Below are 22,852 nucleotides of genomic sequence, written 5' to 3'. Positions count from 1 at the left end.
ACGCATGGGTAGACTTCCCACCATTCCACTTCGACTATAGTTCCGCCAAAACACACGTCATTCTCCTTCTAGCTCCCGTTGACAAAACGCAGAGATTCCGGCACGCTTTCCAGTTCTCGTCGGCAATCACAACACCGGCGACGAGTGCCGTTCAGTACTCGCGCCGCACCGAGTAGCACAGTGCATGAGGTGCGGTGCGTGCGATTTTCCTCGTCACTATGGCACAACAATTGGCACCTGCTGCACGGCGTCGCCGAGGCGCATGCGCTGCGGCGAGCGCCCGCTCGTCTGCGCTTGTCCCGAGTAGAGGGACAGCTCCAGGTCAGCCATGTTCTCAAACTTGGGGTGATGCTTCTCGGTGGGGTCCACAAAGTGCTCGATCTCTGCCATCGTGAACTCCCTGCGTAAACCACAGCGACTCTCGATGAAGCCGCAGCGGCAATTGTAACTCAGGGAGGGGGGGGGGGCGGTTAGGAAAGGAAGGCCACGGTCTGACTATAAGCTCTCAGTTGAAAGACGCAGCATCGGACTGCAAGTCAATCTTAGTGAAAGAAACAGTTGTGTCGCGATGACGCATTAGAAGAACTCGTACACCGCCCTACTTTCGTCAGCATGGCTCTGTCAGGTTACACAACACACGTGTCACAAAACCTCCATGCGAGCAGAGGCTAGGGCCACCCCTGACCAAGCTCTACGCATGCTCAGTCCAACGGTCTTTAGTTACAAACCTCTACCGAGTTGCACAACACCAACTCTTACATCAGCCATGACCTATCCACAGCCGGCCTCCCGGAGCTGTCGCCAGTGACACAATGATCCACTTAGCTCCTGCCCACGATCCGATTTCGTAGCCCCATCTCCGCGATAAAGTCTTCTAAGACAGGTTCCCTCACCCCTTATGTATGCACGCATGCTGAACATCTTTTCACACCGTACGTAGCCAACCGTGCTCATCGGAGGTAAAGGGGAAGGACGAAAAAATGAACAGGTACGGTAAACTGCAGAACCATCTCTCCGCGCGTTGCTAGGCGACCATGGCAGCATTCAAGTCGGGTTGCGGTTTGCGTGCTCGGAGAGTGGCATGGGCACCGCACCTGACACGGATGAGCCCGGAGCGTGGAGAGATCTCGTTGCGGAAGGAGTTTCCGATCTGCGCGGCAGCGAAGGGCAGCTTGCCCTGGTTGAACTCCAGCAGCCGCTTGTAGTTAAGGAAGATGCCCTGGGCCGTCTCGGGCCGCAGGTACCTATGGGTGGAACGCGCCGCACGTCGGCGTCACTCGCACGGCGTGCAACGGGGGTCTCCCTCATCGTCGCTGTGCCTCATCAGTCGACAGGTCGTCACTCTTACAGGATAGAGCGGGTCGCGGGGAAACCTTGGTGGCGCGATTTCGGAATCAGAATATTTATTTATACTGAAGGAATACGATGAGATATAAAGCTATAGTAATAGGATTTTACCCTTTCAACTGGTACAAAAAAAAAACTGACACCTTTATACAAGGCATCATGTTTGCAATAACCACAACACAAGCAGTCAAAATGCAAACAAAAAGAAACAACTCTGATGATGATGTTTGCATTTTGACTGCTTGTGTTGTGGTTATTGCAAACATGATGCCTTGTATAAAGGTGTCAGTTTTTTTTTTTTTACCAGTTGAAAGGGTAAAATCCTATTACTATATTTTGCCACTGGTAAAGGAGGTCTCAGTGTAAATGAGATATAAAGCTCTTTTGTCACAGGTGTCCAGTAGGGGCATGGGGTCAGGAAATTACAAAAACAAACAATATAAAAACACGATTGGAGTTCAACGTATAAAAAAGGTAAACAAATCACAAAAAAATATACAAATAAAACTCAACAATTCTTGATTTTACCAGGTAAAGCTCAACGAGGTATTAATTTCTTTTTCAGAAGCGACCTGGCGACAAATGATAGCTCAACAAAGTGGCTTATCAACTGGGAATGTATTACCAACAGCTGCGACCGTTGGCAATTGTCCATCTCGGGGCAAAGGGTCAAAGCCAGGTAGCGGTTAACGAATCATTCTAAATACTGCATGGCATGGGATTTTCAGATGGGATGCTAACATTTCCGAGTCGAAAGGCCCCAGTGAAAATGAACAATGAAGAACTTCACAACACGACATCTCATACGGCTCATGGCCACATAAGGCCTACCGCATCGGTAACGGCCCACAACAGCATCCTTAGCCGCGCTAGCAGCGGGAAAATTTGCAACGTCGCAACGCTCGGTCACTCCGGAGCTCCCGCCCGCCGCCTCACCCGGGAGTCTGCCCGCCCGGCCCAATGGACGTCTGGAACATGAGGTTGAAGGCCAGGGGAGGAGAGAGGTCGTTTCCTGTGACGGGCGACTTCACGGCATAGTCGGTGAACAGAACTGCCAGCTGCGACTGTTGGTAATTGTCCATCTAGGGGGCAAAGGGTCGAAGATAGGAAGCGGTCAACGAATCATTCTAAATACTGCATTCTGAGTCAAAAGGCCCGAGTCAAAATCAAAAGTGAAAAACTGAATAACATGATATTTGTTTAGGTCATAATGTATTGTACGGGTGTTAGAGGCTGCTGCAAGGCGACTTTACCAGTATGGGTCATTGCAGTAAAATCCATTTTATTCTATTCTGCTCCAACATCTATCCTTTTCCAACCCGCACTGATCAGTGTGAAGTATGGCAAAATAACTGCTATGAAAGACGGCAATGCATGGGGAGGCTCTCATCCGGTGGTGGATTTAAAAGTGGGGCCGCGTTTGAGCGTGCGCACATCATTAGAGGAGCAGATTACGTTTCTTTTATCAACAGACGTAACACATCTAGAGGAACATGGGGCTCAGTGAAATTATACTTCTGCTTGGGGGACAACAGCTTTCTGAATGGTAAAAATCAGTTCCACCTTTAGCCTACCCTTCTCCCGCACCTCCGATTATCACGGTTGGCTACGTACGTTGCGAAAAAAGTTCAACATACATACATGCCCCGGCATGCTAACGGTATGAACTCAAGTGCTCAAGGAATTCACCCGGCTCCTAACTCTGTCAAACCTTGCTAACCAACACTACACACCTCCACTGCATGGCCCCAAACTAATGTAATGCGAGCGTAAATGGGCAGGCCGGATGTGACGATCCGAGAGGGAGGAGTCAGGGTCACGTGGGAGAGGGAGGAGTCAGGGTCACGTGAGAGAGAGGTTATAGGAAGGAGACCGGAAGACATCTGGAGCAGTCGAGGGAGTGAAGAGGGAGACCACGTTGGGTGGCCGCCGTGCCCTCAGCCGCGAGGCTGATAGGGCTCGCCAGACGGCGCCAGCCAGCGGGGTGCAGAGAGAGTGGAGTGCGCGGGGCGCACAGGGCGTGCGAGGTTGCACGGAGCAGCAGAGTAGCTGCAGAGCTAGCGGAGGGCTAGCAAAGGGTGTGAGGTTGCACAGGCAGCAGAGTAGCTGCAGGGCTAGCGGAGCAGCAGTGTGGCTGCAGAGCGGAGCAGCAGTGTGGCTGCAGAGCGGAGCAGCAGTGTGGCTGCAGAGCGGAGCAGCAGTGTGGCTGCAGAGTGGAGCAGCAGTGTGGCTGCAGAGCGGAGCAGCAGTGTGGCTGCAGAGCGGAGCAGCAGTGTGGCTGCAGGGCGGAGCAGCAGGGTAGCTGCAGAGTGCGCAGGGCGCAAGGAGAGACGACGCTGGGCCGAGGAGGAGGCCAGCGGGGTGAGGAGGAGAAGAACATCAATAAAGGACCAACGGAGATCAACATCGTGTGACGGAGTCCTTAATACATTGGTGTCAGAGTGGACTTTTTCAAGGCAAAATAACATCGAGGAAGAGGGCCGAGAACTTGAAAAAGCGTAACCCACTTGTTACGTCTTCCGACGACGAAGAAACGGCCGCCGGCGCACGTCCTCCAGCGGCCACGTGGCGGTCCAACTGAATCGCTGCGGGCCGTTCTGCTGGATTTTGTCACCCTGGTGGCGCCGGCGACGGGGCCGGATCGGGGCCTGAAAGCGGTGAGCCTCCGAGTGGGGCTGAGCCGTCCGCCATTGGGGCCTGGCTCACGCTTCCCGCCCTCTCCGACACGCGGCAGGGCGCCACCATCTTGGGTGTGGTCGGGGAGGAACGGCGGGAAGCCGCCATCTTGTCGTCGTCGCCGCGGCGGGAAGACGCCGCCATCTTCAACATCGCGGCGGAGAGGCGGCCGTGAGCTGCCATCTGGAGGCGCCGCGTGGTGTGCAGCCTGCTGCTGAGCTGCTGTTTTGCGAGGAGGAGCCGCAAGGAGAGGACGCCGACGCTGCTGCTGCTGGGGCGGCAGCTCTCCCGTCCTGGCTCGTGTGCGAGACACCGGAGCAGTCAAGGGAGGACGCCGCGCTCACCGAACGAGTTCTGCGAGGCGTCTCAAGTTACCACCCTGCCGTCCTCTGCTCGCTGCAGCCCCGGGCGAGTCGTAACGAGATGCACCCGGCCCTAACACACACCTCACCCATCTAGCGTGTGCCGGGGGGGCGATTGTTGTCATATCTTGAGCATGCGGTGAGCGGTTCGGGCTGTGTGTTGTGTGTTGACGATGGATGCGCTATCTGCTTGTTTGCTCAGTGTCAAATAGTGTGTGTGCGTTGCGGCGTGGAGTTGTTATCTTGATGGCGAAGTTAATTATTAATTCGGTTGTGTCGTGTATCCCGCGCTGTAACATCCCGTGGGAGCAGTGTGCGACGTAGTTAATTGAATTTTTTTTTTGTTGCTGCAAGGTGCCGTGTGTGACGTGCTTAATTGGAAAAAATAATAATATTTTTGTTGTTGCTGCAAGGTACGACAGGGTTAATGGTGTGTTGGTTGCCTGCAGATCTGCTTGTGATTGTGTGTGAAATGTACGCTTGTGATCGCGATATGCTGACTGCATGTGCTGTATACACTGTTCTGTATGGATACGGAGTGCGGTGCATTGGTTGACCATTGGGTTCGGGATTGTTATTAATTGTGCGTACCTGTTCGGAAATTGGTAAAAATTCGGGGGGGACCCAAAAATTTTGGTTGTTGGGTGTTCATGCACACGAGATTGCGTGTGTGTTCATAGGTAATTGCGCTTGTTGAGAGAGAGAGCGCGCGATGAGGGCGCGCGATGACGCCGTTGTTGGTGGCTCTGCTGTTAAGGGTGATGGGGCCGTAAATTGCCGCCAAGTGGCGTCGCTCATTCTGTTGATTGCATGCGGCCAGGGGTTTCTTTGCGAGTTGGTGTGTGTAAGCAATGTGTTTTGGTCAAATATGGGTAAAAATTCCCCCGATAAGACTGCTGTGCGCAACGAGCTGCGGCTGTGCGTCCTATCATTGGGGGGTTGTTAAATCGTGACGGGGGATGTGTGTTGTGACCCCCAGCAAAGGGCAGCTGGGGTGCACGCACGGGGAAAACTGGCGACGTGTTCGCACGTTGGCCCGCCATTTTGAGTGCGCGGGGTATTGCGAGGATGCGCTTTGCGCAGGGGGCCGCCATTTTGAGTGCGCGCGAGAAATTGCGGGGATGCGCTTGGCGAAGGGTGCCGCCATTTTGAGCGCGCGGGAAAAAACTCGGTGGGGCAAATTTTTCATCAGTATATGCCTGCCATTGTTGAGTGGGTGATGCACGAGTTGTGGTCACAACGGCCTATGGCTGATGGCTGACCTGACAGCCCGGAGGCGAGACGCTCCGTGGTATGTCTCAAATTAATGGGCCGTGTGCTCATATGGCTCGGGGAGTCGTGGTTCAGTTGTGCGGTGGCAGACTGAATCTGGTGTGCCGGGAGCTCACGGGATTCTGGAGTAGAGGTTCCATTACGTGCCAGTGATCGGGGTGACCTGGCTAGCATGGAGTGGGGATTCTCTTTGCGGGTCCTCCAGCGGGAAGGGCCGCGGACTTGTTCCGCTCTGGGTTAGGGCGTTATTGGATGTGTAAGGGAACATTGCCCGTGGGGAGGTTGATGGGGTCTGGCCTTGCCGAGGGATGAACCTTCCCTTGGCTATAAAGCGTCAGACTATAAGATGCTGGTGTGTGTCCATCGCTGATGGGATAGTAAGGGAGGAGCATGGCTGAGTTGTTGCTCATACCCGAAATTGCACTAGCCGAGTGTATGGTCAGTGGATGTTGCTGTGGTTGGACGACCACGGTGAGGGTGAAGGCGGGTTAAATGTTACCGCTGGGGAGCGTGGTTCTCTCCACGCGAGGATGTTCGGCTGGGGGCTTTGTTGAGAGTGACAGTGGGTATGTAATGCGAGCAAGGATTGAGGGGGGGCGGAGTCTGGGTCACGTGGGGAGAGGGAGGAGTTAGGGTCACGTGGGAGGGAGGAGTTAGGGTCACGTGGGAGAGAGGATTTAGGGGGAGAACCGGAAGGGGGAGTTGAGACGGAGTGAAACAGGAGGAGGCCACGCTGGGCAGGACGGAGAGAGTGGCGCGGTCGCCACGCGGTGGGAGACGTCGACACCGTCAGCCATCGGTGTCAGACGCAGAGAGCAAGCGGCTGTGGGAGGCTAGCTGTATACGGGGCAGCAGTGAAGCTAGAGAGTGGAGCAGCGGTGTGGCTGCAAGGTAGAGCAGCAGGGAGACTGCATATCGGAGCAGCAGGGAGACTGCAAATCGGAGCAGCAGGGAGACTGCATATCGGAGCAGCAGAGTGGCTGTGGAGAGATCGTCGGGAGAGACGCGGGCCTGAGCGAGGACGCCGTGGTAACGAGATTCTACGAACCCAATAAAGGACAACGGAGATCGACATCTGAGAGAGAGTCCTTTATTACATTGGTGTCAGAAGTGAAACGGCATGTCAAAACAGCTCAGGAGGAAGAACGTCCCTGCACCATCTTCTGCAGCATCTTCTGACGACGACCTCCCTCCAGCGGTGGTGCTACCGACGATGGAGGAGGAAAGCGATGCTGGGACGAGCGGGGGTCCGGGCGTGCAGGACGTGGCCGCCTCGGTGGGCCCATCCACGCGACTGGACGCTGAGGACGGATGGCGACAGGTGGCGGCCCAACTGGAGGCGCTGAAGACGGTGTTGGCGTAGTTGTGCGACCTTGTGACGCCGGCGACGACTTCGGGGAGGCCCGGCGGGGAACAGCGGGCCGGGGCCTTGCCGTCGCCATCAGCCCTCTCGACCACGCGGCACGAAGACGCCATCTTGGGCGTGGCCGACGAGGAACGGCGGGAAGCCGCCATCTTGCGCCCTCCGCCGCGGGAAGCCGCCATCTTGCGCCCTCCGCCGCGGGACGCCGCCATCTTGCACACGTTGCGGAGTGACACCATCTTGTCACCATCGGCGGAGGACGGCGAGCAAGGACCCGCAGCCGTCATTTAACAACGGTCAAAGAATTCTCCATCGGCGGCGATTGGAGCGCATTCGCCTGCCGTTTTCAAGCGGCCGTACGCTCTGCCAAATGGACGGACGCGGAGGCCCTGGAAGTCCTACAAACACTTCTCGACGACGAGTCCGTCCGGTTCTTCCGCTCCATCAAGGCCGATAAGAAGAGGACGCTGCAGGGTGTCTTCGAGGAAATGGCGGATGCGTACGAGCCTCCGGACGATGCCCATCGTAGATTTGTTCAGCGGCAAAGGGCGCCTGATGAATCGCCGGTGGCTTTCAGAGGCGCAGTTCTGGAACTGGCGATGGCAGCATACCCTGAGACGGAGCCGGATTTGTTGGAGCCCCTTGTGTTGGGCAAGATGCTGGAATTGTCTAGAGACCTGGGGATCCCCATGCCAGTGTGCAGTCATGATAAGTTGACGTCCTGTGCTGCGGCTAAGTGCTTGGACGCTCAATTTAATCTCCGACGCTGGAAACAGGTGTCAGCTTGGACGGGGGGCCCCATCGTTGAAGGCGGTGCTACGGGGTGGGATCCTAAGAAGGCGGTCTACGTTCCTGACAACAAGGGTCTGCAGGAGTTGACGGCCGCCTCCGCCCAGTGGCCTGCTCGGGGGGGAACGGGGCCGAGGTCCGGCCCGCCGGCGCGGGAGCGTCGGGACAGAGGGGGTGCCGCGCGCCGAAACGACGTGGAGTGTTTCCGCTGCGGCTGTAAGGGCCACTTCGCCAGGGACTGTTGGGCTCGCATCCCGGGGCCGCCCCAGCAAGAGGCCTCGACCACGGACGTCGCGCGAAAAGACCAGCCAGGACAGGCAAGTCGGTGCGCATCAGACACCCGGCAAGGCCTGTCACCTCATGCATCACCATCGCCGCGCGGTCCGTGTGTCGTTAACAACGAGGTGCCTCCGATTGACCCGTGTCGCTCGCTGACGCAATGGCGCCGATTGGCACGGAAGGTAGTTGCGGCCACTACGGGGGTCGTCCACGGTACCGGGTTCTATTCAGGGGGTCGAGGTGCGTATTTTGGTGAACTCCGGTGCGTCCGCGACCATTATTTCGGATGTCATTTTCCATCTTTTGGGCATTCCGCCAGGGAGAGTGCGAGCGGTTTATGATTCATGCATAGCGGCGAACGGGGGAAGTATGGGCATTGTGGGCCAGGTGGACGCCAACATATCGATTGGGGGGGTGTCGGCTTCAGGGACCGTTTTGATCTCTAGGTCCCTCGTGGTACCCTGTTTGTTGGGGACTGATTTCCTGGCAAAAATGCCCATTCAAATAAGGGTTGATCAAAATTGCATTGAATTACCAGGGGGGCGGAAAATTTCGTTCTTACTGTCGCCATGGGGCCGGCCTGCCCCTGTTTGCCAGGTACAGGCGCTGTCCGAGGTATCTGTTGACATTCCACCTGGTTCGCAGATGCTTATCCCGTTGAGATATCGGAAGACAGTACCTGGCGTTGAGGGAGCGGCGGGTGTTCTGTTATCGCCGTCCACGGCTATAACGGGCGGCTCGGCGCTGGTTGGGGCACAAACGATTGTCCGGCCGGGCCAGCCCCCGTTCTTACAGGTGCTGAATGGGAGTGCGGAGAATGTCAGTGTCCCGGCCGGAACGGTTTTGGCTCACGCCACGACCGCGTTCACGGCCCATGACAACCAGGCCCGCCAGGACATGGTAGGGGGGGTTTCGGGGCCTACGGGGCAGGAAGATCGTTGGGTTGCCGAGTTATGCGGGGAGAATTCATCCCTGACCGTATAACAACGGTCCGCACTTCACGCGCTGTTACTAAATTATTCCGACGTGTTCAGCTCGGATGATTTTGACTTGGGACGCACCTCCTTGCTTTCCCACCACATTGAAACGGGGGCTGCCGCTCCGATTCGGTTGAACTCGCATCGGTTGAGCCCGACGGAGCGGGATCAGGTTCGCGGTGCAGTGGAGGACATGCTGGCCGCTGACATAATATCCCCATCTAACAGTCCATGGGGCGCGCCGGTAGTCCTTGTGAAGGATGGGAAATTGCGATTTTGCGTCGATTTTCGAAAACTGAACAAGGTGTCCGTCGCAGACGCGTACCCCCTGCCGCGTATGGATGATTCCCTCGATGCCTTGTCTGGGGCGAAGTTTTTTTCGACACTGGATCTCTCCTCGGGATTTTGGCAGCTTCATCTCGATGAGTCCTCGAGGGAAAAGACGGCTTTCCGTACGCCGCAGGGACTGTTTCAATTTAATTGCCTTCCGATGGGCTTGAATGCGGCCCCCGCCACTTTTCAGCGGTTGATCTCCATCAACCGCTGTTAATGGGTCTGCAGTGGGAGACATGTTTGATTTATTTAGACGATGTCATCGTCTTTAGCCGCACATTTGACGAACATTTGCAGAGATTGGAGACGGTTTTTGCTAGGATGCGCTCCGCCAATTTAAAATTCAAACCAAATAAGTGTCACCTACTGCAACGATCCGTGCGTTATTTGGGACACATAGTCAGTGCGGACGGGGTGGCCACGGACCCGGAGAAGACGGCATGCGTCCGCAACTGGCCAACCCCGGCCTCGGTTGGGGACGTACGTCGCTTCCTTGGGTTCGCCTCATATCGCTAGGCCCTTGCACCTCCTTACGGGTAAGGGTCGGAGGTTCAGTTGGGGTCCGCCGGAAGAAACGGCGTATGAGGGCCTACGCGATCGGTTGGCGACGGCGCCGACATTGGACTATCCGGATTTTGATTGACCTTTTATTCTGGATACGGACGCTAGTGACACTGGGATCGGGGCCGTTCTGTCACAGTCCAAGGGCGGCGTGGAACGCGTGGTAGCTTACGGTAGCCATGTATTGTCCCCGGCAGAAACCCGCTACTGCGTTACTCGCCGCGAACTATTGGCTATTATCTATTTTCTCCGTCAATATCGTCTGTATCTTTACGGACATTCGTTTATTGTACGCACGGACCATGCGGCTCTGCAATATGCCCTGAGAGTTGACCAACCATCTGGCCAACTGGCACGATGGTTGGAGACCCTGCAGGAATTTTCCTTCGACATACAATATCGGAAGGGGTCGCATCACGCGAATGCAGACGCGCTCTCCAGATTACCGCAGGGGTCCCCTTGCGCTTGCGCGTCGGGTACGAATAGGTGTACGCCGGTTCAGCTACCCCCTCGGCCTGTCGTTTCAGCTGTCAAGGTGCCTGGGGCTCCGGTGTGTCCAGGACCGGCCGATGGGGTTCTGAACCTGCCGCGCTCGGTATGGATTCGCGAACAATTGCTTGACGACTCGTTGGGGGCTTTACGGAGTCGGGCTGCGAAGGGAGCGGGGGGATTGCTGTCCGGTGGGACGCCGGGGGCCGCTCTCCGGGATGGTTTGCTCATGTGGAGGGAGGGATTGCATGACCGCTGGCGTCTGGTAGTACCGTCGTCGTTACGGTACGAATTGATTCGGACTCTGCACGGCGACACTTAATTACATCTCGGGGTGCAGAAGACCTTGTTAACATTGCAGCGAGACTACTTCTGGCACAGCATGACGACGGATGTCGTCGGACACATTCGGGCGTGTCCCGAGTGTGCCCGGCGGAAGCCGCCTAAAAACCCTTATGTGCCGCCGGTGCAGTCTATACAGGTGTCTCGAATCAACGAGTTGGTGGCGCTGGATATTTTGGGACCTTTCCCGCCATCCGCTAGGAGTAATACATTTTTGCTGGTCGGGGTGGAATATCTTTCCCGTTGGCCGATGGCTTGGCCCTTACCCGACCAGTCGGCGGCGTCTATCACGGACGCCTTCCTGTTTGGATATGTGCTGGACAAAGGGGCGCCGGAGAGGCTACTCACGGATCAGGGGCAAAATTTTTCTTCTAAATTGTTGGCGGAAGTGTGCGCTGCTCTGGGAACCAAGAAGGTTCGTACGTCTCCTTACCACCAGCAGACGGATGGCATGGTGGAACGGCTTAATCGGACGCTGTCGGCCATGCTATGTCACATGGTTGACGAGAAACAAGCTGATTGGGACTTGCATATACCTGGGGTACTCTCCGCGTATCGGATGACGCCTCATGCGTCCACAGGGTATTCTCCATTTTTTCTAATGTACGGCCGCGAGAATGTGCCGCCGGTGGAAGTACAGCTGGGTACGGGGGCGAAGGGTCCTGTTAAACCTCTCCCCGAGTACATTCAGGACACTGTTCGACGCATCGCCGAGGCACGGGAGGGGGCCCGATTGGCTACTGCCAAGACCCAGGCGCGAAACGAGCGTTGTGCCCGGCGCTCGACCGGTACATGCCCCTGGCGAGTGGGGGACATGGCATGGCTGCACTGCCCGCAGGTGCGGCCGGGGACCTCCCCTAAGCTTCACAAACCATGACAGGGGCCGGTTAAGCTTATTGAAGTCCCTAACCCGCAGTCCGCGCGGGTTCGGTTCGGATCGCGGCGCTGGTACGTCCATACGTCTAGGTTGAAGCCCTACGTGGCCCCGCGGACGGATGCGTCATCCCCTGATGTTGCCTTGTCGGTGTCTGTTGCCCCCGACGCACCTCTGCCCTTGCCTGTTGACTCTGCAAGCGCTCCTGTCGTGCCTTCTATAGACGAACCAGCCATGACGCAGGCGGATGTGGCGAATCCTGCTCTGGGTGGGCCTACCACGGCGACGGGGCCACTTGACCCCGCTGCCCCTCCAACCCCACCACAGACACGGTTGCCAGAGACCCCGGACTTGGGTCTCTCTGGGGAACGGGACCTTGGCGTTGACGGGCCTCCAACAGCGGTGGGCGGTTCTACTTCCGTCGATCTTAAAACCCCGTCGCGTTCTCGGTCTGTGGGGGGACCGCCGCCTGTTCGTGACGGGCCGGCGACCCGCATGCGTTCCAAATCCCTTTCCTTTCGTTGATTGTTCTTGTTCTTGTTGTTCTTGTTATCATTGTTATATTCTCCGTTGTCCAGTGATGCCAGATGGTTAAAATGTTGCTCGCATTATTTTATTATATTTATTGCAGCCGGGGACGGCTGGGTTTTCATCAGGGGGGGGGGTCGTGTAATGCGAGCAAGGATTGAGGGGGGGCGGAGTCTAGGTCACGTGGGGAGAGGGAGGAGTTAGGGTCACGTGGGAGAGAGGATTTAGGGGGAGAACCAGAAGGGGGAGTTGAGACGGAGTGAAACAGGAGGAGGCCACGCTGGGCAGGACGGAGAGAGTGGCGCGGTCGCCACGCGGTGGGAGACGTCGACACCGTCAGCCATCGGTGTCAGACGCAGAGAGCTAGCGGCTGTGGGAGGCTAGCTGTATACGGGGCAGCAGTGAAGCTAGAGAGTGGAGCAGCGGTGTGGCTGCAAGGTAGAGCAGCAGGGAGACTGCATATCGGAGCAGCAGGGAGACTGCATATCGGAGCAGCAGGGAGACTGCATATCGGAGCAGCAGGGAGACTGCATATCGGAGCAGCAGAGTGGCTGTGGAGAGATCGTCGGGAGAGACGCGGGCCTGAGCGAGGACGCCGTGGTAACGAGATTCTACGAACCCAATAAAGGACAACGGAGATCGACATCTGAGAGAGAGTCCTTTATTACAGGTACATGCTGTGTACGTGAGATGTCTTTGCTGGTCCTCAAGGGAGGACTGCTGGTGGGCAAGAGCAGGATATTTTGTTGTTGTTGTTGTTTTTGTCATGTGTAAATAATATTGTTGTTAAAATGTAAATACTGGGGCAACCATCGCGTCTATTTTGGGTATTTATTGGGGTTTTCTTAAGTGGGCCGGATTTACATCATCTCCACTACCCTGGGGCCGGGTAGCTGTCGTGTTCGACATGCGGATGTGCGTTTTGTTGTGTTGTGCCTCAGGGGGTTGGATTCTCCTTCTCGTCACAGATCTTCGGCGCCTGCCACACTGGGTGTTACTGGGCGTGCTAACCGGATGTGGACTTGAAGGAAAAATTGAGTGCCCGTTCGTCACTCCTGCTCTACCAGTTGCTCTCTGACGTTGGACTTGAGCCGAGCGGATGGAACAGCAACACGGACACGCTCTAAGACACCGCATTCCTGGGTTATGCGCGTCGGCCGTTCTTGCGTGTCGGTTGCCGTTGTGCATTGTTTCATTCTTAATTCTTGTTGCTTGTTGAGCGGAGGACGGGCCAGTGTTCTGTTCCGGATCCTGATCCCTCCCCTTTCGTTACTTGTGTTGTTGTTATAATCTCCGTTGTGTCTGGGGTGATTCCTGATTGTGATGCCTTCGCTCGCATTATTTTGTCCTGTTTTAGCCGAGGACGGCTGGATTTTTCTTTAGGGGGGGGGGTCATGTAATGCGAGCGTAAATGGGCAGGCCGGATGTGACGATCCGAGAGGGAGGAGTCAGGGTCACGTGGGAGAGGGAGGAGTCAGGGTCACGTGGGAGAGAGGTTATAGGAAGGAGACCGGAAGACATCTGGAGCAGTCGAGGGAGTGAAGAGGGAGACCACGTTGGGTGGCCGCCGTGCCCTCAGCCGCGAGGCTGATAGGGCTCGCCAGACGGCGCCAGCCAGCGGGGTGCGGAGAGAGCGCAGTGCGCGGGGCGCACAGGGCGTGCGAGGTTGCACGGAGCAGCAGAGTAGCTGCAGAGCTAGCGGAGGGCTAGCAAAGGGTACGAGGTTGCACAGGCAGCAGAGTAGCTGCAGGGCTAGCGGAGCAGCAGTGTGGCTGCAGAGCGGAGCAGCAGTGTGGCTGCAGAGCGGAGCAGCAGTGTGGCTGCAGAGCGGAGCAGCAGTGTGGCTGCAGAGCGGAGCAGCAGTGTGGCTGCAGAGCGGAGCAGCAGTGTGGCTGCAGAGCGGAGCAGCAGTGTGGCTGCAGAGCGGAGCAGCAGTGTGGCTGCAGGGCGGAGCAGCAGGGTAGCTGCAGAGTGCGCGGGGCGCAAGGAGAGACGACGCTGGGCCGAGGAGGAGGCCAGCGGGGTGAGGAGGAGAAGAACATCAATAAAGGACCAACGGAGATCAACATCGTGTGGCGGAGTCCTTTATTACACTAAGAACGATGCCAGCGGTACGGACAGGCACGCGCCGGGGAGTGAAATTGAGCCCTGTTTGCGCACGCGAGGAACACACACCTGTGTGATGACGTTCTTCATCTCAGCCTTCTTCTCCTCCGAGCACTTCTTATCGGACATGAGCTTCTCCAGGTGAGCTAAAGGACAATCAAAGTACCACCCCATCACTCTCACCACCATTCAGGACCACGTTACAGACACTCCCTTTCCTCCGGTTTGAAAGGTTGATGCTGGAAGACTCCATCAACTTGAACTGTGCATTGACTGATTTCACAGGGACTAAAGTGTTGCCCAATTAACCAAAACATAATGTGTGATACTGTGTTGGAAATGGTGCACAAGCATGCAAAAAACTCAACACGTTAGTCGTTCACAGTGCCATAATTAGCATCACTTTTGTGGGCAAGTCAAAGAGTGGTTGTCTTATGGATATACACGTTCCTGTCACAGGAATGTGGAATTTCCACTGCCTCAATGCTCATTTGAGCACTGCCTCAATGCTCATTTGAGCAGGAAACCATGAACTTTTATGAAAAGAATAAAACATATTTTTTAAGATTTGTTATATATTTAGGATCAATGGTCCTTCATATTAGAATAAAGGTGTACAAACACACAGCACCACTTGATAAAAATAAGCCCTGGTTTGTAATGCGATAACCCACCTTTGAGTAGGTGGTCAGCACGGAAGCACTCCCCATTTTTTAGGTCCTTCACCATGAAGTCAGCAAACTTGTCCACGTGCCCTGACGCTCTAAAGGTACACACACACGAACCGAAGCGTTTTCAACACATTTAAATTAAATGTTGTTGAACTGCGAATTATTTATCAAACGCGTGAGGAAAAAATCCTGCATACGCGTGGAAGATGCAACACTCTCCTACACGGGATTGTCTTCGGAAGTAGTATATTGATAATTAATCAGTATGGAAGCTACAGCTAGCTAGCTGGCAGTAAAAAAAAACGCTTGTGCATTTGCATACAGTTTTAAGTGGATGCGGCTCCAATGCTCTAGGTTTTCCTTTGAGAAATTTGGACGGTACCGAATACCAATGCAACTTTATACTGCAGGTCATTCACATCGAATCATCTTTACGAGAGGAGATTGATGGACAGAGCCGATTTGCATGATTTGCCCCGCAGGGAATTTTATATTTACACTTTGATTTAGCATTGATTTATGTTTTATATAAGCTTGATAAAGTGATGGAGCTTTTAGTGTATTTTTTTCATTATTCACTTTTTTGCTGTCATTTTTTTGTAATTTTAGTGACCCAGGATCATGCTTGCAAATGAGACGAACCTAGGTCTCTTGAATTCTCACCCAATTAAACAAAATAAACTAACGCAAAAACGCTTTGAACCGTATTGGGAGAGCATAAAAACACTAAGACATGGCACCACATTTTTCTTAGCAAGCACGGATTTCGGAGCAGCATGCACTCTCTAACTAAACAATTTTTTATTTTATTAAGCTCACCCAGCTATACAGCTCTTTTATAGAAGCCACCTGACCACAAATGATAGCTCAACAAAGTGGCTTATCATGTGGAAATTTATAGCAGCCAAATACTCTAAAACACAGCTTGATTCTAAATCTGAACGAAAAAACCGGAGGACCCGGAGAAAAATCCACGCGACCATGGGGAGAGATTACACGCAATTACAAATATACACACGTCAGGGTCAGGATCGAACTCACGACCTCCTGTATACCAGGCGAGGGAGTTAACACCTCCTCGCCACTGTGACTTACTTGAGGACGGGCTCAGGCGTGAGCATGGTACAGTCAATCTCCAGGATCTGCTCCTCCTGGATGAAGTGCTGCCTCCACTGCTGGATTATGTTGTTTTTGAGGGCGCAACCCACTGGCCCAAAGTCAAAGAGGCCACTCACACCTGCAGCACAAACGATTGGGGCCCTGTCAGGTCTTCAGTACCTACAGATTTGAGCCATTGTGATGGTGGCAATGCTACACACATCAAGGTTATGTAGTCATTCAAAGCACATGTTTCGATTAGTTCCTCTTCCTTTTGTATTACGTTTGTATGCGGTTTCAGTTCTTGAGATTAAGGGCTTACTTGGAAAATGAGTCTCAACTCTCGTTCTTGTCCCTAATCAATTGCTTGACACTGCCGACCTCAGTGTGAAACAGCAGTGGCAAAACCACACCCCCTACCAAGACCCACTACCAGACAGCCCCACAGAGAGGCCAAATTCGGAATGACCAATTAAACGGGGCCCGCGGAGTTGAGCCCACCTCCATAGATGGCGAAGGCCTGGTCGTAGAAGAACCGCCTCTTAAGGGTGTCCTCCATCTTGGCCCGGTCAATGATGTCGTCCTTTGGCTCCAAGGCAAGAACCTGTATGGAGGCCATGTCACCATTGTGCACATCAGAGAGAAAACGTGCGATACGCTCGCAAGTGGCAAAACACTCATGTTCATCAATAACACTGCATTAAAAGGACATATATGCGTGTACGTATATGTAATAGACAACAATTTTTGGCTATGGTCCTTCTTCACAGCACATCAAGAAGGGCAATTGCCTGAACCATCAAATATTATATATTTTTCCTCTTTAGGCAGTGTATTCATGAATGTATTGATTTTTTTTGTGGTTGTGTACCACTCCTCGCAAGCACGGTTGTTAATTGTTTTTTTTCCATGAAGCACTGCACGCCAAAATGTGCTTGGAAGATGACACCACTTCAAGTACTTGTGTACTACTTGAGAATGTGTTTGATCTTGGTTCAAGCCCTACAATTAAATTAATTTATTATTCAGTATTTGTTACATGCATTCTCAGAAATAGAGATTGATTTGGAGGCGGAGGAAACCACAGACCAGCAGGGAAAACACCTAGAAAGAGTGAAAACAATTTCTCAAGCTCTGTGGGTCCTATGTGGGATGCTTTATTTATATTCAAGAATACATTCCTATTTGTATCATTTGTACAATTTGTTCACTCCATTTGCCAAAATCTCACATTCGCATATACATTTTATACAATGACCAAAATAATAATGTCAAAAAATGGCACGCAAAATTTGATGCATTTATAGTGAGCGCTGCAAACCTTCAACCGATTATGTTCCAGGACAGTGTTCTCCATTGCAAGGCCCGCGAGTCACTCGCGGCCCCTGGTGGCCTTTAGTGCGGCCCCTGACGTGCAGCCCCTGATAATTCACAGCTGTGAAAACACCCCTTGCAGACTGTATGGCGGCCCTCACACCAATATGTCTTATTGGCGAAAGTGGCCCTCCCTCTGAAAATTAGTGAAGAACACTGTTCCAGGACAAAATGGCCTTCTCTCACCTTAGCCTCCAATATCCTCTTGCGATTCTTCAGTTCTGTCACAGCTTTATCCACGTCCACCTTTGGGGCCCCATCCGTCTTTAAATTTCTCACCAGCTCACCCTGCACACACAAATGTGTAGGTTTACAAGTAACCATGTTCTGTTATGTATTCGAAATATACAGCTCTCTTGTCAAACCACTGCTGGATGAGGGCCTCCCCACCACCCCCACGGGGGTGGAGCGATGAAATAAGTTTGTGTTGAGGTGCTTGGCAGATTATTAAACCGCGGAAACCATGAGGAATGGCGTTTACTTTAGGAGACCTTCATTCAGTAGTGGAATGACAATGGACGGACCAATGTTGATGAAGTCACAAATAACGGCCTTGCAGAAATGGGGCTCCCAGAGGTACACTATGAGAAATGCAAACTACATCTGGTCCACAGAGCTGCTTGGACTACGCTCAGCAATGTATGTTGCCTTGTTAATTAAATTCACATTTCACGTCAAAGACAGTGGCATATAAATCACTGAAAATGCAATCCAGACTAAATTACCACATATAAGCATTGCACTCTCACATAGAAAGCACCGTATGTCGCCATACACAAAATGTAAAAATGATAACCCGTGTAGCTTTTAACAGACCGTTGGTGCAAGAGCTGCTAGAACCACGCCCAGCCATCTATTTCGCCAGCACTGTTTACAACACAGCAGCTGAAACTCATTTAAGGTCGATAAGACCTAAGACTACGGTAGTTCTGATGGCGCTCTCGACTGACGTTAGCCACGTCATGGAATCACACTCAGGGCGCCAGATTCGTACGGCAATATCCTAACCACAGCTGCGGCGGCCGATATCCACACAACAAAATAATCTAAAAACACCCACACAACAGTTATCGACAAACACAGATGCCAGTGAGTCGGCCTGGATTACATTAAAAGCACTCCTTTCTTCTTACTGTCTCAATTTGTCCCAAGCTGTGTCATTAAAAAAAGCGAATGGTCCATCCCGTATCACTACGTCTAGCAAACGCTTGGAAACTGTCCCATTTCTGCTGTATGAAATACTGGCATGAATATCACACACAATACGTATCTCAGTAAATAACTTTAATTGGCTTGGGCAATTTGATTTATCATCATCTAATTACATAATTGCAATTTGATGTTTGAGATTTAACAACAGTTTATTCCACTAAAATATGCACGACAAGTACAGCCTTCTTTGCCAATCCAGTTCTGGATGAGGGCCTACCCACCTGGTATGGGTCACTGGACCGATTTTACCTAATTTGATCTCGCTGGTCAGTGCACGTGGTGTGCTACATTCCAAAGATATCGACAAGCGTCGTCGCTGGACTGTGCGAGTTTGTGCTAAATTCCAACGATGTCCACATGTGCATTAAAACTGAAACCAAGAAGGTCGCCTCGGCGTGTGATGGTGGGGTCAGAGGGCGTAGTTGTCAAGGCCGCTGTGCGACCAGGCACACCGTATATACATGGAAAGTGTAGTTGGGAGTACAGGGTCAGAAGGGTGCGTGTGTGATGTATTTGGTGATGTGGCATGGGCGGTGCAAGTATGGTCGCTGTGTACAGAAAACAAAACCATTTGAAACTAAAGATTTTTTTATTTTACCAGGTAAGGCCTACTAAGTTCAGAAGTGACCTCGCTATCACAAATGAAAACTCGACGACGTGGCTTGTCACGTCCAAATGTATAGCAGCAGCAGCAGCCAAAAAAGACGATTCTAAATGTGGAGGGAAAAAATCCACGCGACCACGGGGAAAACTCGCAAACTCTAAATATACAGCAGGAGTCAGGATCGCGGCGGCAGCGAAGTAGTTAACAAGCTCGTCACCCACCATACAGTACATTGGATGTGGCGATTCATATGGTGTCCGCCTATGTTTCAAAATGATGGACCCGATTTGAAATCGCTATATTTCTGCAACCACGAACCGCCCATGAATGAAACTCTTACCACTTGAAATGGCGTGGCATAGAGTTTCAAATGATTACTGCTAGATACCTCTCCCAGCACACAAACAGCCTCTTGCCTCAGTCATTGGCAAGACGGTGACCCCTCAACACTCAAGGGGCGTTGTGCCTTCTGCAGTTCAGCAAGACTGAATCCGTAATTGCGGTGCAGGGTGCGTTTCGACGGCGTTTTGGCATTGATCCGCCAATGTCAAAGAGCTTTCGTCGTTGGTACCGACGATTTGAGGAAGCGTGGCTGCTGTTTATGTAAGGGGAAGAGCACAGGGCGACCACGCACCTCAGAGGAAAACGTGAGAAGAGAGGCGTTTGGGACGAATTCAACTATCATCTCGATGTTGTCCGTACAGCAGGTGGAGGGCAAATAGAGCATTTATAAAATGGTTAGTAAAACTTGATAACTCATTAAACCGTTTGTAACTTTTTGTGTAATTGTAACATGTTGTCATCGTGAAATATACTGCTTTTAAATTGGATCCATCGTTTTGAAACAACCTGTATAGTGATTTAGCTCGGCGGGTACGATTAAGGTGCTGTCATGATGTGGTTGGTGTGTACATGTGCAGCCTCTTATTTTCCAAACCACCCATATATGAGGGTCTCTTGACGCCGTGCTAGTTGGGGGGGGGGGGGGGTTATTTGGCCATACTTAACGCTGGTCAATCGTGAAGGTAAGAGAGGAGGAGGCATTAGAAGCACAGTCCAACGATGGCTTTCGCTGCACTGCCCTCTACTGCCCACCACGCTATGGCGAGCGTGATACGATGTGGCTGATGCAATCTGGAATGGCCGGTGCAGTGAATACGATGCGATTGATTTGACCCGACGTGGCATGGCGTGGCATGGCATGGCTGGCTGGTGAAGTAAACAAATATGATGTCGGCGTGGTCGGTATGCAGGGTGTGATGCTGCACGTCTCCTGTGCAGACTGCAGACGAGTCTGACATGGTGCATACGCCAGCCGAATTACAGTGCCCTTGGTTGAATGTTTTAGTCACAAGTCTCGTAGCTCAACACAAAGCAGACACCATCACCTAACCACCCCCCTCCTCCTCCTCACCTGCTCCTTCACCGCCGCCCTGAGCGGGGCCAGCACGGCTTCCCTCGCCTCCTCGTCTCCCATCTCGCGCGCCGCTCCTTCGCCTCCACCCCTCGTCGCCGACAACGACGACCACCGCTTGAACTCGAGCGTCGCCGTGAGCCTCCGCCCTGCCGCCTGCGCCGCTTGGAATCTGACGTGCGAGCGAGTGGCGAGAGAAGACAGCGAGGGAGGTCGTGGCAGCAGCGGCAACAGCAGCGGCAACAACAGCGGCAGCCGAGGGCGGCAGCAGCAGCAGCTCAGCCTGGGCAGCAACATGTGCGCTCGTCTGTATGGCCAGGTCGCCTGTGCGCGTCACGGGGCTTGGCTACTCGGCCGCCATCTTTGGTGGGGGTCGTGTCAATGAGTTCTCCTCCGTTCGCCCCGCCCCTTCTCCTGCGCCCCCTCCAACGTTGCCGGGGCTTTCTCACCCCTCCAATCCCCCCCCCCCCCTGAGCAAGATGGCGGCGGGAGCTTCGCATCGGCTCACGAGACGCTCGGCGGAAGCAGCGGCTGATGAAATCCCCGTGGTCAACGCGGCAGTTGTTTTTATTTTGTCGGCGGATACTGTGAATCGTGGTTTTTGTAGATTTTTTTTCTTAATCTACGATTCAAATTAATAAAAGTAATATTGGTTTAAAAAAATATCGGTGATTTTATAGGATTATAATTTTTATTAAGGGGGCGGGGTGGGGGGAATTTAAGTGGTCAATTATTATAAAAGGCCGAATGTGCACGCTTGTGAAATGAGAAATTGATGAGTTGGCGTTTACTCGATGCTTTAAATTACTTTGGCACGTGTTGTCTTTCGTGATGTTTTTAAAAAAAATGATAGTTTTAAACAATGCCGTTCAGAAATTTGTGTTGATTAGCAGAGATTGATTTTTCTTCTATGCGGTACGTGCAGTATTTCGTTTTTTTAATTCCCCTAATTATTTTCATATCATTTGCGGTGGGAGGTTCCATTAAACGCCTTTAGAAATGAATAAATGCACGACCACTGGAGTTCGTTCCATTGTCGGCACCACCTAAGGCGACAAAGCTGTCGTTGTCCCACTTTAAATTTACCTGGCCGATAGTGAATTAAGTGATTGCCATCTGAAATGAGTGGGTTAATCTAATAATTCGCTCTAATTTGCAATGCAAATAAATCGATAAAGCTGCTTTGGTGGCACCGACATCTTTTACTGGCCCAATGGACCATGTCGTAGTGGTCTCAAGGTTTTCACCACGGTTGACCTGTACGGCTCTTCCGATGTCTTTTCGGGTTGTGCCGGCACGATGTCCGACGTTTCGCTCCATGGAGCGAACGAATAAAGTGCAAAACAATTTCGATTTAAAGCTTTCGTGATTGCAGGGATTCATCTTCTTGGTTCTGTCGGTAAAGTCACGTAGAAGGGAAGTAATAATAAAAATAAAACATTTTATTATGTTTTATTTTTATTATTTTATTACTTCCCTTCTACGTGACTTTACCGAAAGAACCAAGAAGATGCAAAACAATTGTAAAGCACGTGGCAGAGTGACGTACGAGCTGGTGTCTTATTTGCAGGGGAGTGGACATTGAGCTGCTGCTGATGATGATGCCGATGGTGTTGCCACGAGGTGGCGCCAGTCACATTTACGACTGCAGGGAGATGTTATTTATGTGCTGAACACAAGGGGGAGACAGACTCCCAATATTTAAATCTGGACATGACGAGACATCTCCCATCACAGCAGTTCAAGTTTCATTTATTTGGTATAGCCCTGTGAGCCATTCGGCTCTTGAATCGGGTGTAACAGCAACAAACAAAAAACATGAACAAGAAAACATCTTAAAGTGACTATGTGACTATGTGCAAACAGAAAATCCAAGAAAAGACAGCAAAATATTGCAGAAAAAGCACCGTACACCAACGCTGTGTGCAAAAATCCCAGTGGGATGCAAATCAAACAACAACAACAACAACCACAAGATAACTTAGATTAAGGCCATCAGTCTAACTCTGTACTACAACAAACAAACATGGCCAAACCAAAAAACTTTTCGAAAATCACTAAGCAGTCATGGTACAAGCCGGAAAACCATACTAAACACTTTTTTTTACCAGGTAAGGCCCACTACTGAGCTATTGTGTAGCTCGTGTTCAGAAACGACCTGGCCACAAATGATAGCTCAAC

At 52.5% G+C, this 22,852-nt stretch overlaps 1 protein-coding gene across 1 annotated transcript in view; it reads right to left on the bottom strand.

Annotated features, from left to right (window-relative positions):
• Positions 1 to 21,003, bottom strand: part of GARS1 (glycyl-tRNA synthetase 1) — a 29,472-nt gene extending 8,469 nt beyond the window's left edge. Inside the window, exons 1-9 of the mRNA XM_078595479.1 lie at positions 20,672 to 21,003; positions 17,628 to 17,729; positions 16,569 to 16,671; positions 16,065 to 16,206; positions 14,973 to 15,061; positions 14,368 to 14,444; positions 2,284 to 2,429; positions 1,095 to 1,244; positions 238 to 400 (exon numbers count right to left, since the gene is read on the bottom strand). Coding sequence (XP_078451605.1) covers positions 238 to 400; positions 1,095 to 1,244; positions 2,284 to 2,429; positions 14,368 to 14,444; positions 14,973 to 15,061; positions 16,065 to 16,206; positions 16,569 to 16,671; positions 17,628 to 17,729; positions 20,672 to 20,968 — 1,269 coding nt within the window. The 5' untranslated portion in view covers positions 20,969 to 21,003. The remainder of the gene's footprint in view (positions 1 to 237; positions 401 to 1,094; positions 1,245 to 2,283; positions 2,430 to 14,367; positions 14,445 to 14,972; positions 15,062 to 16,064; positions 16,207 to 16,568; positions 16,672 to 17,627; positions 17,730 to 20,671) is intronic.
• Between the last annotated feature and the right edge of the window lie 1,849 nt (positions 21,004 to 22,852).

This window comes from Lampetra planeri, chromosome 1 (genome assembly GCF_965212315.1).
Source record: "Lampetra planeri chromosome 1, kcLamPlan1.2.h2, whole genome shotgun sequence".
Taxonomy (NCBI): Eukaryota; Metazoa; Chordata; class Hyperoartia; order Petromyzontiformes; family Petromyzontidae; genus Lampetra; species Lampetra planeri.
This window is presented reverse-complemented; position numbering and strand designations above follow the sequence as displayed.